Raw genomic sequence first — 18,434 nt, forward strand, 5'->3', positions numbered from 1 at the left:
GTCGTTGCTCCTGGTAGCTTCGCCTTTGCTTCTTCCGCTCCGGTACTGCGAAGACGATGACCGTGCCCGAGCTCAAAGATCTTTCTTCGTTCAGTTACACGGTGGCACAGAAGGAACCGTGTATTCAGAATTATCGTCGTTCGTGTAAACCATTCCGCTATCGGAGTTCAAAAGGCTTCCATGAAACGCGTCGAAGAAACCGGAGACTGCGAATAAATTCTTTCGGCGATAACCGGGCACGAGTCACGTAATGTGGAAGCCGAGATGAACGTGAGCACGCACGCACGCACGCACGCATGCACGCACGCACGCACGGATGGACGCACGGACGCACGTATCGGGGATCGGTTTCCTCGTAATCACGGTAACGCGACACTTAGAAACGAAACCGCGGGCGAATGTTAATCCTGGCGCCTGCAAGACTTCGTTGACTTTCTTGCCTGTCGTTTCGAATGATCAGTTGTCAACAATGTGGACAAGTCTGTGGTTGTCACTGATGCTGTGACTTTTTGTTAGGACCAGCTGTGAAGAGTTGCTTAACCCCTTCACCTGCAATATCGTGTCAGACTTGTGACGAAAATTTCAAACTGAATTCGAGGAATCTAAGTGTTATTTATATTTTTTGGATATAAATTGAATATTACTTTTCTGTTATTAATCATTTACTTTTGAAGTAAGTGTAGACATAATAAGAAAGAAAATTGTGTTTATTCCTAATAAATGATTAACGATAAGGTAATAGGAAATCGTAAGGCAAGGGGTTAATTAGTAAAATATATTAAATAGATAGGTAGCTTAATGGGAAGAGTGGGTTTTTTATTTAATATTTTCGAAGTTTAAACAGGCGAAACATAGGAATGATTTTTCTTATCTTGGTGTAAATAAATGAATAAAAATTAGCAATATATACTTTGACCAGGTTCTGAAACAGAGGAATGATTGAACATCGTTATAAAAAGCGATCTTCGTGTTTTCTGTATTCCAGGCGTCGACGGCCACTGGTACCCGGCTAAAGAAGAATGGAGGCGGCGAAGGAAGTCATCGATGACGGTCCCCGCGCAACAGACACGAGTCAGCAGCCCGAAGAAACGAAAACAGAGCCTGAGAGGCTGCGAGTCCTCTCGGTCGACAAGGTTACCGTCGAGAAGTACGTGTTAGAATCTTCAAGCGGCTCTCGCGAGGTATTCTTAACGAAAAATGAAAGTTCCCGGAAGCTCTCAATCAAATCTGAGCCCGGTAAGACTTTCTTAACTCGATCAGGTAACGAACGGAAGGACTCTGCTTCTGTCAAACAACGTTCCTCACTGCCAGAAGAAGCTTTACTAAAAAACAACCTCTTCAGCAGTCCTCAATCGACAGAAAATACTTTGAAAAACCAAGAACCCGTCGTTGAAAAGAGGATCAGGCCTATCAAGCTGACGAAAAGTCCTTCTATAGGCAGCATAGTAGTCAGTGGTTTAAAACAAAATAAGGTTCCACCTAAGGTACCTGTCAAGCCAGCTTCAAGGAACCTTGTTCCATCGACTTCAACTTTAGAGAGCTCAAAAGGGCCTGCAGAAGAGCGAAAAGAAGACAAACAGCGTGAGATAAAAGAAGGAAGTATTCAGGAAGACGATATTAACTCTGTGGACCAAGAAAACAAAAAGGAGAAGGAAGAACTGGATGCGAAAGATCGTTTAGAAAAAAGCCAATCAAAGATAGAGGATCTACAGCAGCACTTGGGTACCAAAATAGACGCCAACACGGCGGAGAAGTATAAGAAACTGTTAGAACTGCGGGTTAGCTGCGGCCTGAAAGTCCCAGTCGTCGTAGACTCGAATGCAAATGAAAAACTACTGGATGAAGAGTTCCTGAAGAGACAGAGTCTGAACAAGAGGCTAAAAATCGAGGAGTCAGTGCTGGAGACCGAGCTGGACTGTGTGTCCAACGGTGAAGACTATCAAGAGCCTGAAACAGAAAATCGAGAGAAGCCTAGTTACAGCAAGAAGGTATCAGAAGTCGAGAAAAGATGGTCCGGTGAGTTCCTAGAAAGACGTCAGTCATCAGGATCCTCAAAGTCCTCGTATGTCGAGGAATTCGGTAGCGCATCCTCTAGGGAGAGCGTCGGAGAGGATCGCGGCGCCTCCCTGTTCCAGCAGGAAAGAGATTTGCAAGACGACAGGGACTCTATCACTGAAAGACAGACATCCGAGGAGGTGCTAACTGTAGATAGCAGTGACCTGGTTAGCACTGTAGACTCTGACTCGTGTTTAGAAGACAGGATTAAGGCCATAGAAGAGGACATCGAGACAGAGGAAATCGAGAATAATGAGCTTGACGACGATAAGATTGATCAAAGGCCTAGCTACGAAGGGTTCAAGGACGAGTGGAGGAAGGACAGGATCGTAGAGTTGATGCAGCAACACCAGAACCAAGATAAAGGGTCCTCTAGATCTGGGATAGTATCCTCCACAGATTCCATCGATTTAATTGTCACTAGGACTTCACCTGGCAGAGACGGTTACGCGAGTCTGATCAGAGAGTTCAGCATGGAGGGGACGTCTTCCAGAAAGAAGGAGGAGAAGCAGAAGAAGAAGCTGGGTTTGCGACGTCTGTTGCCTGGCTTCTTCTCACCAAAAGACTCGAGGAAAGATTATAAAAAGAAAGAGTCCAAGGAAAGAAAGAAGCAAGATGATAGACACTTCACTAGGTACCAACAGAATGGGAACTACACTAGATCCCCAGACACGATGAACTTAAATGAGGATATCAAGAGAAACGTGAAACTAGACAACAGTTTAAATGGGTCCATGATTGAGGAGAGGTTGGATGAGATTAAGAGGGAGCTATTTCCTGACCAGGGACCTATAACCAGCACCCCAGATCACCTAGCTAGAGATGAGGGTCAAGGCTTGCTCCGTGATCGACAACCTAGATCCTACACCACCGATTCCAGTCTTAGCTCGATAGCGCCTGATGATCGATGGGCAGAGAGAAACGCACACTTAGGTATTTCCCCGGACATCCGAAAGTTTGAACAAAGACAGAAACGTGAAGAGTTTGGTCGAGGACAATTGGAGCGCAAGCACAGCCTTCAGGAGCCTAACAATCGCTACTTCTTCCACAGAAATCATGGACCGTCTGGTAGAATCTCTGCTCCTCCTAGCGAGAGATTCTTGGTGCGTCCTAGAGCGATTCATCCAGTGGACAGACCTCTGCCAGCAATTCCTCATTCCAGGACAGACTTGACGTATGAAAATTATTTAGAAGAAGAAAATCGTCGCGAAATGAATAGGTATGGAGAGAACAACATGTACGTTGAAAAATCCACATATTCAACTGATGCTGTAGGACTCTATGAGAACGACAATGCTTCTGGATTAATATTGAAGTCAGTGTCTGCACAAGTGAAGATCACCAGGCAGCCTATAGTAAACCAGAACCACACAGCTCCTTTGGTAGCCAGGTCGCCTAAGTATCCTTCGCCAGGGTCCAGTCAGAAGTCAGGGGACTATGCGGACTCTAGCTGCACGCCTAATTCCAGTCAGAAAAGTGAATTTTCTCCTTCGAGTTCTAAGAGTGGCGAGTATTATTTACATTCACCTGGAAACAGTGGTTCACCTACGAACGCTAAGGATTTAGATGAGAGGGATGAGATCTATGAGAATGAGAAATCTCCATCCAGATCATCTACCAGATGCATGGAGGACAGGATTTATGACGAAACACCTTCATCGCCTTGTGATGACCATTCCACTCTTACCAATTCGAATCAATTGGAGCGGTCTCCGGAAGAGTCCCCTAATAAGGTCAGTACATCCAGCCATAGTCCGTCGAAGAGTTCCCAAACGACTGAGAAGATTGAGGATACACAAAGACGAGTGGATCCAGTGAGTCCAGGTGGTCCGTGCTCCCCAGGCGGTAGTCAAAACAAGCAGATTCCTTCTAGGCCTCTTCCAACTCAATCTAGAAGAGCGCAGCCTACTGAACAAATTCTAATAGCTTCTCCAAAACGAGAAGCTACTTATGAAACCAGGATACCTAGGCCATCTAATGACGCCAGGCCACGTGACGTTGATTCTCCTGTGAACATCACCAATTCGCCTCTTAGAGTACATGGCCTTGGGTCGATGGACGCAAGAAACCAGGACCCATGTGGGAAGCAGGAGTTCTCTGGCTCGAGAATGACTTTCTCTGGTCAGGCAACTTCAAACTTTCCCACAGGAATCCCTCGACCTGAGCCCGTTTACGTTCAACGAAATGAAGTAGGGCAGCCTTGCGACTACAGGCCGAACTTACAGAAGAAGGACGGAGAAGATCGTGTGGCTTGGGTCCAAGGTAGAGCTTCATCTCCCGCGAAGAGTCCACAAAGAGCGCAAGGTACACAAAGAGTTCAGGCTCCAGAGAAGTCTAATCGCATGATAGATCAGCAAGCAGACATCCAGGGACACCATTCGCAGGTCCAGAGAACCAGGACCTCACCTGGTCAGGCGAAGACTAGAGTGTCTAGTCCGGGACACCGTGAATCGTCTTGCTCTCCTGATCATCAACGTCAACCCAGACCAATGGAAGAGGTTGTCTATGTTCAGAGGATGCCAGAGCCTCTCTACATGCAGAGAGGAGCTATCTCGCCGTCAAAACAAGAGACCAGACAGCATCTGGAAGCTTTCTACTGGCAACAAAAGGCACTAGAGGCACAAAGGAAGTCCATGGCTTCTACAGGAGCTACGAACCTTAGGCAAATCGTGCGCAAGATTGATTTACCTGAAGTTCGAGAAGCAGTCTACTGGCAGCAGCTGAAGAAACTTGACGAGGAGCAACAGAAACGCATCTACGAGCAAAATCTAGCTGACGAAGTGTCCTGCAGGTCCAAGAGTCCTCCTAAGCCTAGACAAGGGTCCACCCGAACTCCTGTTAATTACGGAGATGCATCAAATCCTTGGACCGATAATCTTCGCCGTCCAAAAGGGAATCCAAGTGGCAAGCCTCCGCTGATGCAAAGTCAGAAGGGTCCTAATCAGCCTGTGCTAATCGTCAGGCCTCAGCAAGCTATTAGAGATCGCAGGGAGATGCAGACTAAGCCTATAGACCCTGCCAGGTTAGAAGCTCAGAGGTCGAAAAGTGCTTCCCCTCATTTTCATCGCGGGAATGAGCCGCAACTAGTTCAAAGGAAGACTGAGAACACCAGCTACGAAGAAGCCAATGATGTTGAAGGCAAGACAACAGCACCTCCTCCTATTTTTAAAAGAGGCAGCTTGATCAGTGGAGAGTCTGTGGATTATGGGACCACTGGTGGTGCGAAGAGAGTCAGTTTTTCAAATCAGTCTTCGGTTGGTCAAGACTTAGCTGCTGGTAACTGGCCCACTAAACATGGGACTGCACCGGAACCTCCGACCAGGCGACATAGAAGCGAGGATAGTACTTCTGATACTGACTCAGTGTTTTCTCACGACCGCCGCGACGGTGGACAGTGTCCTGATGTCGAGTACGATGCCGATAGACCTTTGCCGCCTCTGCCCAAGGACTCCACTAGTTCTAGAATACCTGGGCCAGCGAGGAGCAACGTCGGGACGTCGGGGTATAGGGACATGCGTTGGCAGGATCCTCGACGAGTCACTAGTCCGTTGGGTCCTGATTCCTTACAGCGGTCGCCTCGTCAGAAGGGTGAGCGATATTTTACTCTTTCCATTTTTATACTTTTAACATTTCTTGTTAGGTTTCTGTTAGGATACTTTGCGACTTTAGCTTTTTAGAGGATTGTCTTTTATGATGTTAGGATTCTTTCGTAACTTCAACTTTGCGGTAACAAGTGATCTTTTTGTTCCTTGTTACGCTCTTGTTCACTTTGCTGCTGAGAACTTTTTAGAAAAGTTTGAGGACAAATTTCAAGTCATTAAGTGAAGCTGATATTATATTAAACTGTATTTACTTGCAATATTTATTAGTGTGTTATACTACAAGCTCAGCATCGAAAGGAAAAACGACAAACCTATTTTCTTGCTGGCGCAAGCTCCTTAGCGATTTTAGCTTTTTTAGGGGTTGCTTTTTTAGGACTTCCCTTTGAAGCTTTTTAGTACTTGGAGATTGTCTTTTAGGACCTTTTGGTTCCTTGTTACTCGTTCGTGTTGATTTTGTCATCGGGGGAAATTGTTTTGGTAGGATGTCCCGTGGGATGAGGACGCGGTTAGAGAGTCGTGTGCGTTGTCAGACTCGATTCGGAGATACTTCCGGCGATAGGCGGAACACTGTTGCACCCCGGATCGTAATTCCGAGTAGACAAGGTGGGAACTGCTCCTCAGCGTATGACCGTGCATTTCAATGAGCCTCTTAAAGCGAGCCGGGAATGGCCGTGGCATCGCGTGCGGGCACGTTCCTACTTTGCCCGTACAAATCTCGCACTTAGGCCTTAAGCCTCTTCCCAACTCAACGCGGTACCGATTTTCGTGATACTGATGCGCTGCGTTACCTACGGTCCGTGTATTTTTTCGTCTGTTTCTCTGTGAATTGTTTCTAAAATTGTTTGAAAAATGACTGGATCTCTTTGACCAACTGTTTTAATACAAATGGAAATATTAGAATTGAGATATTTTTGTTTTAAGAAAAGTGAAAGGATACTTTATTTATTCTTTGGTTTCTATATTACCTTCCTTCAGTATGCGTAGAACTACAAATTTTAGAATGAGAAGGAACGATGTAGGTGTAAATATTATTGAACTCTATCCAGTATTCAAATTGATCAACTTTTTATCTTTATTATTTAAGCATTCAACCCCGCAAACGATCCCCTAGAAACCATTACAATTATCTGAATTATATAAAAATACCCAGGCTGTGAAATTAACTCTAAACTTTAGAAAAACTATAAACTTCAAAATCAATGACTTCCACACATCCATTCTTTAAATAAAGGTTCAGAACACTCACACCATATCACCCCTGACCAAAGAGCATCCAGCCTCATCAACCCCATTCTCCCTCCGCCCTTCATTCCCCACAAACCGCACTCTCACAGTCAGGTCAGAGGCCGAGAGACCAACCGAGGGAGGAACAGACCCCTTATAACACAGGGGTTCAATAAAGAGGTCGCGGTACCATCGAATGTTTTCGGTGCACCGAATCTCGACCCGAGCCAGAACAACGCGAACAATCGCGTCAACAAACCCCAGACAAAGACGGAACAAGCCAGGGACTAGCAGAGGGGGCGGTTAGGCGCGAGGGGATGATGCGTTGGCGCGATGTGGCGTTCGGGATCGATCCCCGCTTCGTTCCCGTGACGTCACCGCTCCAGCTAGACAGAAACAGCACTAGGAACCCCTACCGAGGAGTAGGGGCTGCAATATCTACCCAACAAAGGGCGGGATCAACTGCTCCATCCCCAAAGTAGCTAAAAAGACACCATCCAAAACTAGAGAAACCTTAGGGTGCTTCAAAAAATTTACATATTACGATACTTATGTCATAGAAATCTCGAAATATATCATGGCAACCTGGACATCTCATTTCAACATAAACAAAAAACACAAAAGTCAGCATAATTGCTTATAATTATACTCGTTCTTCGAGTATACTCATGTGAACAGTAAACTATTCATTTACTCTGGAAGTAAAAGATTCAAACAATCTTTATTCGGCAGTATATTTCATGTACATTATTATTAAGACCTTTAAAGAGGAGTGTTTATACCTATCTCAAACTCTGATCACACTTCTGGCCATGTCATTCATGTTGCCTGCTGCCCTAATGATTTCATATACCCTATCTTCTATAATTTCATTGACATTTTCTATTTATTTCCTTATATACTCCACGAGAAGCTCTGCCCATTTACATTAAACAAATCCTAGTAACAAATGAGAGTTCCTTGTGCAATACAATTCTCACAACAATCTCGCCATCGAGAGGGACTATTCCAGCAACCAGTCCCCGTCCTCGTTTTTCGTTGGTGCTGCCGCCCGGTGGTCCGTCGTTGGCGCACCCTGTCACTAGCGGTTCGCCTAGCAGTGATGGCAGCGTGGCCCGTCGCTCGTGGGGTGGCAGCGTCGCCGGGTCCGTTACCTGTGCGCTGACTGTCCTCTCTCTCTCGTGCTGCTAGGGGCGTCCGAATCGATCGCGACCTTCGGGTCCATACCCTAAACCAGTGTGTGTCTCTCGGCGGCGCGCGGAGCCGGCGGATCAGTGGTGATCGTTCCCGGCCGCGACTCGGGAGTGCGCGGCCTCTGGAAAATCGGATCGTCGAGGAGTCACCGGGGGTGGGCTCGGTGCTGCCGCCGAGCCGGCTGCCCGTCAAACGCCGCGTACCCGCCGCCTGGCATTCTTCGTCTGGTCGTCTCACCCCTCCAACCCCCTAGCAGTCGTATCTTGAAACTTTAAGACTCCGTTCCGTCGGATTCCTCAATCCGGATCAAGTTCTCCGTTTTCAGTTCCTAAAGGGTTTCATTCGGCGAGTAGAAGATGTCAGCTGGCCGCGAAGTTCCTCGAAGATTCTTCAGTGCTAAGTTTTAGCCTCCCATGGCTAGCAGTGATAGAGGGTGACCCAGTGAATCGGACTGAATCCCGGATCTCGTTCTTCCCGGTGAGAAGATTCTCGGATCGCGATTCCCGGCGTCCGTTTAGGAGACAGGGTAGCTATCGATCCAAGCCATGGACCTCACCGTCAGCAGAATACACTTGATAATATTCCTGGTCTTTTTCCTACTGATCGTATTCTTCTCCCTTCTGCTCTTCTCGTTCTTCTTCCGAGTGATTCTGTAATTCCCCGTCGTCATCGATTGGCCGACCCTAGACCCGGTTGCTCCCTCTATCACCGGCTTAGGGTATGACACGTATCGAAACCACCACGGAGACGCTCGGAACAGTTTTTCTTATCGTTGCTAGGCCCCAACGAACCTCTTAGTTCCTTCGTTTCGCTCGAGTGAGGATAGTCTTCAGTGTCAGTGCGACCGTCGATCCCTGGCCTGGTCTTTGAGCTCTGCCAGGGGTTAGCTCGAAAGGGTAGTCGAGGAATAGCGGCCCGACGTTCCTTTGACCCACTGATCCGGTTCGGTAGCGCGGCACGCTCGAGTACGCTCGGCCTCGCGTCGAAACGCCGGAAGATGGCGACGTCATGGGCGCCGGGACGCCGACCAGGCGCCGCGACTGTTGCGCCCGCGTCGACCGGAAACGGTACAACGTCCGTTCCCGTCGTTCCTGGGAACTGTTCCACTGCGAATCAGCGGCTTTCCCTCAGTTTCCTCCGGTATCTTCGCTGTTGTACGCGTGTGGCCACTGTTTTCCCGTCTTTTCGCGAGTTAAACCGTCGTGTTCGTTGAAGTTAGGGGATCCTCTTTGAGCTGGCAGGGCTAGGATCGGCCTGGGATTGAAGTTGAGAGGTCAGACGAGGTGAAGGGCCGAAATATCGAGGGACGAGGACGATTACACCGGCGTTCCGCGGTGATATGAATGAGCCGAACGGCCGGCGAGTGCGATCGCGCGCGATCACGCGCCGCGTACCGTGCACGGTTCACGCGATCGAGCCGGGCAGCCCGGCCGCGAGCCCGGCGCCCGAGCTGTGAGCGAAGCTCGCGCGAGCGAAGCTGGTTCTGCGGACGTTCGACCGGATTGGAAGCATGCTGACCCGCTGGAAAAGCAAGGACAAGAGTTCCGGCAAGAGCTCGTCTGCCGGCACCGGTCTCGGCAAGAAGAAACGCAAGTTCGGCAGAGAAGGTAAGGGTTATTGGGCAAAGCACTGTTGCCCCTGGGGAATATTTGGGGGCGGGTTTGCGAATGGGTTAGTCACAATGGGGTTGGTCACGAATTTAAATGACTCGAGTGTTGGATGTTAGAGTAACGAGTTTTGTTGATGGCGTAATGGCCTACGAATTTTGGGGAAACGAGGGCCAGGGGAATTTTGAACGGTTTTGTTTCTGTAGGATTTTTACGTTGTATGTGCATGTTTAGATGTAGACAAATTTTTAAGTAGACGGGATGATTGAGGAGTTTAAAAATACGCAGACTTAGAGAATTCTGGGAATATGGTTTTGAAAATTTGTGGTGATATAATAACTCCGAGCATATGTCTGAAAGAGTTCTAAAATAAATGAAATATCAACAATAAAATGAGCAGAAAGAGAAGCTTGACAAATATGACCTAGTGAAATTTCGAATTTCGTTGCATGCAGCTAGAGACAGCGACTGTAACTTCGAACACCTGGCTGTAGAAATGTTCATTAAACCCCATACCAGTGACAAATAATTAATAACAGTTCCGCAAGCTAACAAGTTTCACGAATTACCGCGCAGACCCCATTATTCCAACGAAAGCCGTTTCACAGAAAACCCGAGCATCCCCCAATGAAAAAACCAAACACAATCTCGGACTCGTGAAAACAGCAACAAATTCCATCCACCTGCTAAAACACTAAACTCCACTGACAACTAGATCTACTGAAATTCCAAACGGTATCGCGCATAGCCGACCAGAACCCGGCCCCGCGTATCGAATAAAAGCTAAATGACAAACCCATCGACGGTAAACGTTGCACAGAGAAAAAACGAATCGTTGTTTCCGGGAACGGGTTCGATCGCACCGAGGCTATCGCAAATATCCCGTTTACCGGAAGTCGCGATGCAAACATCCGGCCAGTGTTTACCAACAACGCGATCGTCGCCCGCGCGGAAAAACATTTTCGCGTTTGCGGCGCGTCTCATTTCGCGCCGCGCCGTGCCGAATTGTCCCCGGCGATCGATCGAGTCCTAAGCGTGCGTGGGTGGGAAAGAGCTTCTTCTCCCGGTTTAAAATCGCGGCATTTTTCGTCTGTCCCGATGAAAAAGTGTCTCCGGGCCGCGGCAAAGCGGTCGCCATCGATTCTCGATGGCCGCAAGGCCGCGGCTGCGAAACGCCCCGTTCCTTTCCGCGGAATCCCTGCTCCAAGTTAATTAAAAACCGGAACGGAACCTCTTTGCCCTCGATTCTTTCCTTCTCTTCGACTTCGCAGATCCTCTTTCGTTGTTACTGGTTTCTCTCTGTTTTCCCCTTACCCTCTCGTACTTTTCTTTTCCTTAGGAACTGAATTCGAACCTTTTTATTCTACACTTTTACGAACTCTCTGTTTCTCTTCGTTTCCCTTCTGGCTTCTTCATTTCTTCTTTTTGTATCTTAGAGTCTAGTTTGTATGTAGCTCCACGCTTTTACTCTGTTTTCCTCTTCGTTTCTCTTCTGGCTCCTTCGTTCTTTTTATGTCATTTTATTCCGTAGTTTTACGTTATTACACTATTTTCTCCTTCGTTTCCCTTCTGGCTCCTTCTTTCTTCTTTTCGTTGCTGCCTCTGGCTCTTTTGTTCCGCAGTTTTACAATCCTGCTCCCTTTTCCTCGTAGTTTCCCTAGCTTTTCCTGTGTTTCTTGAATACTCTGTGCATTTTTTCTCTTCTTGCCTCTTCCTTTCTCTGTTTCCGAGTTTCTTTTGTTCAGTTCTCATTTCTACTTTCGATGTATCTTGCTGTTCCTGTCTTGCTGTTTGCCTTTAATCTTTTGTTCTTCGTATTGTTTCTTTCGTTCCTTTATGTTTCGTAATTTCTCTTTCTTTCTGTATCTTTAAATTTCACACTGTCATCTCTTCGTCCACCGTTTTGCATCCGCATTCTCCTTGTTTTCCTCTTCGTTTAACTCTCGTTTGCTGTACCTTTGAATATTTTGTTCCTCGTTTTTTCTCCTTTAATCTCATCCTTTCCCTGCTTCGAAATTTCTTTTATTTTTCCCTTCTCTATTTCCTTTTACGTCTATCTCTTTTTCCATCTCTAAATTTCTATTTTTCACCCTGTTTCGCTTTGTATCTTCAACAATTTTGATTTTACCTTATATTCCTTTTTGCTATTCCCTTTTATCTCTTTTCCATTATCCATCTCTAAATTTCTATTTTTCACATTGTTTTACCTTCTATTTTCAACCATTTTTATATTCCCTTATATTCTTTTCTACTATTCCTCTTTACCCTTTTCCTTTCTCCATCACTATATCACCGTTTTCCACACTGTCGCACTTCCTATCTATCTCGACAAATTCTTATTTCTCCTTGTTTTTTCTTTCCTCATTCGCTACTATCTCGTTTCATTTTCCTTCTTTTCCTCTTTTCCTTATTTTCTCACTAAACTTCTGTTCTCCATCTTTTTCTTTACCTGTAAATTGGCTTATCTCTATCTCTAAATTTCTCTTTTTCTGTCTCTAAATTTATCTTTATCTCTAAATTTCTTTCCCTCTATATCTTTAAATTTCTCTTTCTATCTCCAAATTTCTGTCTCTATCCCTAAATATCTTTTTCTTCCCTTAAACTTCGATCATTCAACCCTTCCCTATCCCTCCTCTTCTTCTCTCATCAATCACTCCACCCGTTTTACAGAAAAACGGCGCATAAATTCCGTCCGCCCCCAAAATTCCAAAATTTGCGTCCATCGAGCTCCGTCGCAGTATTGAAAAGACAAACGGGAATTCGAAGGAACCCCGAATCGGTCCGAATGATCGGAAAAAGCGGAAAAGCGCGCCGAACTGTCCGTATAGTGGTGACAATGGCCGGCGAAAACGTTTCCGTCGAAATTGATAACCAAACAAAGCGCGCGGCGAACCGTGGCCCGCCTCCGCGCGGAAAGGTGCACGATAGATCTTGTTCCGGCGTCCCTCTTTTTATCCGGGATACGTATTTTTCGCCGGCATCCCTCATTTCCTGAAACGCGCTGCCAGCATTCCTCGATCCCGCGAAATTCCGTAATATCTGCAGCCAAATGACCAACTTACGCTCTTAACCCCATCCGCAGTGATACCGTGTCAGACTCGCGATGAAAATTTACAAGCGAATCCGACGAATCTGAACGGTATTTATTTATTTTTCATGCAAATGAAATATGACTTCATTATCAGACTATTATCAGTCTTTAACACGTTAAATGCTGTGTTGGTCACAGATGATGGATTCCGAATTGCTTGAAGAAAATTACAATATGCTAGACGACTGGAGTCGACTAAAAGTATCTAATAACATAAATAAGTTAAGAATAATGTAATGCCAAAATGGTGCTAAATAATTAATAGTTCCTATTTACCTTTGCAACGAAGGAACAAATATATAAAACGTTCAAGATTCTCGTGGCGCTTATTAAGGGGGAGCCCACTTAGAGACGTTCTAAACATTAGTAAACTCTGGGATTTTTTTTGTTAACTTTCTTGACTCTGTAGACTCCAATATTGCACCAATTATAATATTAAATATTTTAATGAATTTTGAAGAAACTACTCTAAGATTATTCGATTTTCCACACATCCAAATTTTGTGCTGAGAAGGAAAATAAAAGATCTAAGGAATGTTATGACATTGTTCTTTTTCGCTAGGGGTACTATAAATATTGGTTGAAGTTGCTGATTACAAAACCATCCGCAGTGTTAAGGGTTAATAATTATTTGGTTACATTTATATTTTTTCTAAGCCAAAATGTGATGAAATGGCGCAGTTGTTCGAAGCCCTTTTTCATAAAACATTCGTTGCTGATGGATTCGATTGCAAACAACTAAAACATCCGAGAATAAGAAATTTTGTGGATTTATGAATAGAAATATATAATCTAAGGTGCAGCACACGGATTTTCCGAAATTTTGATTATTATGGGAGTGACAAGCATTTAAAGTCCAAAAACCTATCTTTGCTCCAAAAAGTGAGCTTCAAATGTTGACAAAAAATGAAATAATTAAGATATCGAGAAAATCGTCAGACTTGTTTCAATCTGGCCTTAAGTCAGATCTGCTTTAACTCGACTTGGTCATGACCTAACCCAGACCTGACTCAACTTGACTGTGACATAGATTTAAATTAACTAAACTGTGCTGCGTCCCACACATAAATTAACTGGGGATACTGGTGTAGAGTAGTCAGCTGTAAATCACTTCACAGAATTGAAATGAAGTATACTATGACAATTTGATTGGAATTTGAAGATTTGATTACAAATGCTTTGATACATGGAAATATATTTTGAACCAAATTGATTTAAATTCGACTTGCACCTCACTTCATTTGAATGTGATTTGAATTCGATTCAAACCTGATTCAAGTGTAATTTAAATTCACTTCAGATCAGACACCAATTGAACCAACATATAATTTCGAACTTACTTGAGGTTAATCTAAATTTAATTTCGTCTCGATTCGACTTTGATTAAAATTCAATTCAAGACTGACTTGAATTCAATTTAGCTCCAATTTTCAGCTAACCTGAGTTTAAATTGAATTCCTTTCAGACTTGACTCAAGATTAACTTCGATTTAATTGTACCCAGAGTAAAATAGAATTAAGATTCAATGTTCATCTGTTTCGAGTTTGATTTAAATTGAATTCATATCTGACTCAAGTCCAATCAAAATTCAATTCAGTCCTGACTCACCATTAACTCAGCCCTTGCTTCAAACTGACCATATAGCGGCGCAGTTAGCAATTAATCTCCGACCACGAAACCAATTTTCGCTCGCGGAAACATCGATACGGGCATAGCGAATTGGAACGGGCCAAGTAGCGATTAGAACGAAGAGTAACGATGACGATGTTGCAACATTACTGTACGGACCAACGATGGGACCAACGCAATGTCGTTCTTGTTAGCTCTTCTCCTGGTGCCCTGAATCTCAGTTCTTCGATAACAACATCGAGTGTCCTCGAAGCAGAAAAAAATGGCCATTACTGTTAAAAACTACAATCGCGAGAAGTTTCATACTGTCTTTATATTCTTTTTTATGGTAACTTAATTTATTATCAATTCTCTTCTATCACCAGGAAGAAACAACCATTTTCAGAAAGCGTCACTTCTTTCTAAAGCAGTTAAAGTTTGAAGAAGTTAAAGCACAACTTTCTCAAACTCAGAAATGAATTTTCATCGCAACTTTAATAACTTATGGAATAAATCAGATTTCATTAAAATCTACAACACGCGACAAGCTTGAAAAACCGATCGCCACCCACTCATCAAGTAAATTACACGAACAACATTAACTCGAACATCTAAGATGAATGAAATAAAGATTCACGAGGACGTAGAAGATTGACAAAGGTTAACAGAACTCAGCCGAGATCTACGAAGTGTGGTTAGATTATAAATTCAATCTCCGCAATAGGTTTCAACTTGGACGTCCCGTTCGAGCGAGTTACACAAAGAGTATCAACCCTAACATTGTTCTGCTCTGCGGAACGCAACTAGGTTAAAAATTCAATCTCCACGGCGAATTTCAACTTCAATTCCCCTTTCATCGTTTAAATTCCTTCAATTCCAGCAGACTCCTCGAAATCCCAACTTGCCAGGCAACACGTCAAACTATCAAACTATCAAACTCCCCCGATGTCCTTATCTGGAGGCACCAACAAACAAAATCCCGCGTGCATCCCGACCAGCATCGTCGTCCTCGGGGGCTGCAGGTGGCCGAGGACAGGGTGCAGGCGAACGGTGTGGCGGCTACACCCTGTCACACGGTTCCTCGACGCTTGCGCCGCGCGCAGGTTGCCGAACCACCCCTCCCCTGCCCCCACCCGCCGGCCGTCTCCTTTGCACCTCTGCCAGGCCGAATCCTCCGCGGCAGCGGCTCCCTCCGTGACGCGCCAGTTCTCTCGCCTTCTCCTCTCCTCTCTCGTCATCGGTGATCCAACGTAAACCGGGTGTGCACCTCTAAGGATCAAGCTCTCGCGCTACCAGCCGCTGTCACTGGTCACCCTTGCACCTGGAGCCGTCGTCTTGTCTGGACCAACCCTGGTACCCAGCCTGGGAACACTAGAATAACGAATCATAGACTCTATCAAGCCTGTTCATCCGCTAAACAGAGAACCCAATAGAGGACATACCCTAAATATAGGGTATCGACGGTTAGCAGTGATCATTGTCCAAGTGATTAGGGGCTGGGTTGTGGACCATAGAGTTTGTTGGGGTCTTACATACTCTGTCAACAAGGAACAGAGCTGAAGAGCATAAGCAAGAATCCTATAAGACATTGTAGACATTGATTAGCACCCTAGTGATTAGTGCCAGCTAAGATTCAGCTGTGATTGACTGGACTCGGGAGGTTCGTTGGGAGTGATAGTCGTGAGTAGTGTGACAGTGAGGCAGAGGGATCGAGGATCGAAGACGGATGACGGACAAGGCTCGCGATCGCCGACGTTACGCACCGTTTACGAGCGTTCGCTCATTTGGCTGAAAAGTTGACGGGGCCGGGATGCGTATTTTCGCCTGGAGGCATTGCGTGTCGTTGGACGGTAAGGGAGAGAAAGAGAGAAAGAGAAAGAGAGAGAGAGAGAGAAAGAGAGTGTGCGTGAGTGTACGTGATGCACGAATTCCGACCGATAACGATCGAGGGATTATCGTAGAGGCCAGAATGGGGTACGTTCTTTCGTTCCGTTCGTTCGTTCGCGGTCGCCTTCTATCGATCGATCGGTCAACTACTCGCGGACACCTTTTTCCTGCGAATGAAAATATCGAGGAGGTGCACCCGAAGCGGTCGATCGGGCTTCTTTCTATTCTCTTGGAAGACACTGGGTCGAGATTCTGGTTTGCGTTCGCTTGGGGTCTTCGGGTAGGTCAGGGGTCTTCGGGTGTATTGGCTGGGTTAGGTGAGGTCCGTTAGGCGATTCGATGAATTGTCTTTGATTTTTTAGGACTTGATGATCAATAACTTGCGTTAGTGAATGGGTTAGAGGAGTAAGTTTGTTGGAGGAATTTGGGTTTTGGAAGTTTTTGGTGACCTGGCGGTGACCGGGTCACGGGAGACCCGATGTGTAGAAACTCGAATGTAGTATTGTAAGGTTATATTAACAAGATTTTGAACGGTTCTGGATTGATGCTTGAAAAAATTGCGATATGGGCAGCGTAGAATTGGCGTGGTTTATTTTGAAACGATCTGTAGGTCTCTGTAATTTGAGGAATAGATTCTTGTGATTCTTGTTTTGTGATTGTGGGAGACTGTAGATCACCATTGTTTCTATGTAGGTCATGGTAAACTAGATTTAGCCTAGAAACTGTTAGTTTAGAAATTCTTAATGATAATATACTATATAGGTGATTTCAAAATGTTGATACCTTTTTATTTCTTTTGTATCAAAGTATTTATTGTCTCTATACTCCGATCTTAAACAAGTAGCTCAATATATAGGAACATCATTCTTTTTCATCAACAAACCTACACAAAAACCGTTGCTAACCCAAAAAGCAACACTCAGAAACAAATAACAACATACAAGAATATTATCCCGTTCCCCTAAGACACCAAAAAATACCTAACAAACTTCATTAAACATTCTCCTTTCTCCACAAACCATTAAGAAACAGGATTCCTAACCTAAAAATCCTCGTTCGAAAGCAACTACACAAAAACATAATTCTATCCCCCCCAGAACACTAAAACACTGAACAATTAATTTACAACTTACACGAAACATTCTTCCTTCCCCCGTAACTCTCAGAAAAGAAGATTCCTAACCTAAAAACAATAAAACAGAAACGCTCCGCTGCCCTAAAACAGAGCCAGCAAACTCTATCACAAACGCTCCCATCAACAACCCTTAGAGCAGCCCATATAAAACCAGCGTGCAATTGAATTTCCCCGAAAAATCACCGAACAAACTTCCCCGAACCACTCGAGAAACCCTCTTAACCGTTGGAGCGAGGTGCAAATCGGTCCCAGTAGAACAAGGCGTGGTTCACGCACCCGGAAGCGGAAGCAGCTTATACACCGCGGCCCGAAGGCGGCGAAGGGGATCCCCGTTCCCGCCGTTAGCGAGTTTTACCACAGCTTAATCGTTCGTTAGGTATTCCGCGGAAATGAAGGGCGGTAGCTGAAGAAACATGGAGCAACAAGGATAAAGCAGCACTAGGGGGTGGAGTCTGCGACAGACAGAGAGGAAGATAGAACTCCTTTGAGAGCGACGTGGTTACGCTTCGCGGGCAACCAACGAGATAATCTTCTCGTTACGAGGCCTGGTTGCCCTGATTCTTTACTACTCCAGCAGAAGTGAAGAAAAAATGGGGGAAAATACGGACATTCGTACGGTGCTCTCGTAAAATGGGGTTAAGGTGCGAAAAAGTCGACTGATTGTTTTCGTGTTTTTTCCCCCCCTTTCCGCAGGAAAAAGTGTGGTATTCGCGGTGAGATGAGCTTTAGCTTTGTAGGATAATTACTGGATGTAGAAATTCATTTAGTATTGCTTTGAAATGGATTCAATGTCTACAAAAGAAATCTTACATTTTTCATTTCTCGGAATATTCTAATGTGATGTCATAGAAAGGTAGAATTAAATAACTGCAATGGAAAATCTCGGAGTAAAATTCAGAGGAACAGTTTATTAGTGAAATAACAGAATAAAATGAAAATACTCTTGCAAATGTTAATTTCACAATTTATAATTAATTAAAGAAGCGTATATTGAATAGTATAATGCTATTGCAAAGTGTATTTCAGACACA

The 18,434-nt window shown here is 45.0% G+C and overlaps 1 protein-coding gene across 26 annotated transcripts in view; it reads left to right on the forward strand.

Moving 5' to 3' along the window:
- Positions 1 to 18,434, forward strand: part of LOC116425946 (uncharacterized) — a 262,805-nt gene that overhangs the window by 100,065 nt on the left and 144,306 nt on the right. For 24 of the 26 annotated variants that reach the window (XM_076374563.1, XM_076374567.1, XM_076374565.1 and 21 more), the window contains one exon: positions 986 to 5,643. In XM_076374563.1, coding sequence (XP_076230678.1) covers positions 1,020 to 5,643 — 4,624 coding nt within the window. In that variant the 5' untranslated portion in view covers positions 986 to 1,019. The other 2 variants (XM_076374573.1, XM_076374571.1) reach the window with 2 other exon arrangements.

This window comes from Nomia melanderi, chromosome 2, assembly GCF_051020985.1.
Source record: "Nomia melanderi isolate GNS246 chromosome 2, iyNomMela1, whole genome shotgun sequence".
Classification (NCBI taxonomy): domain Eukaryota; kingdom Metazoa; phylum Arthropoda; class Insecta; order Hymenoptera; family Halictidae; genus Nomia; species Nomia melanderi.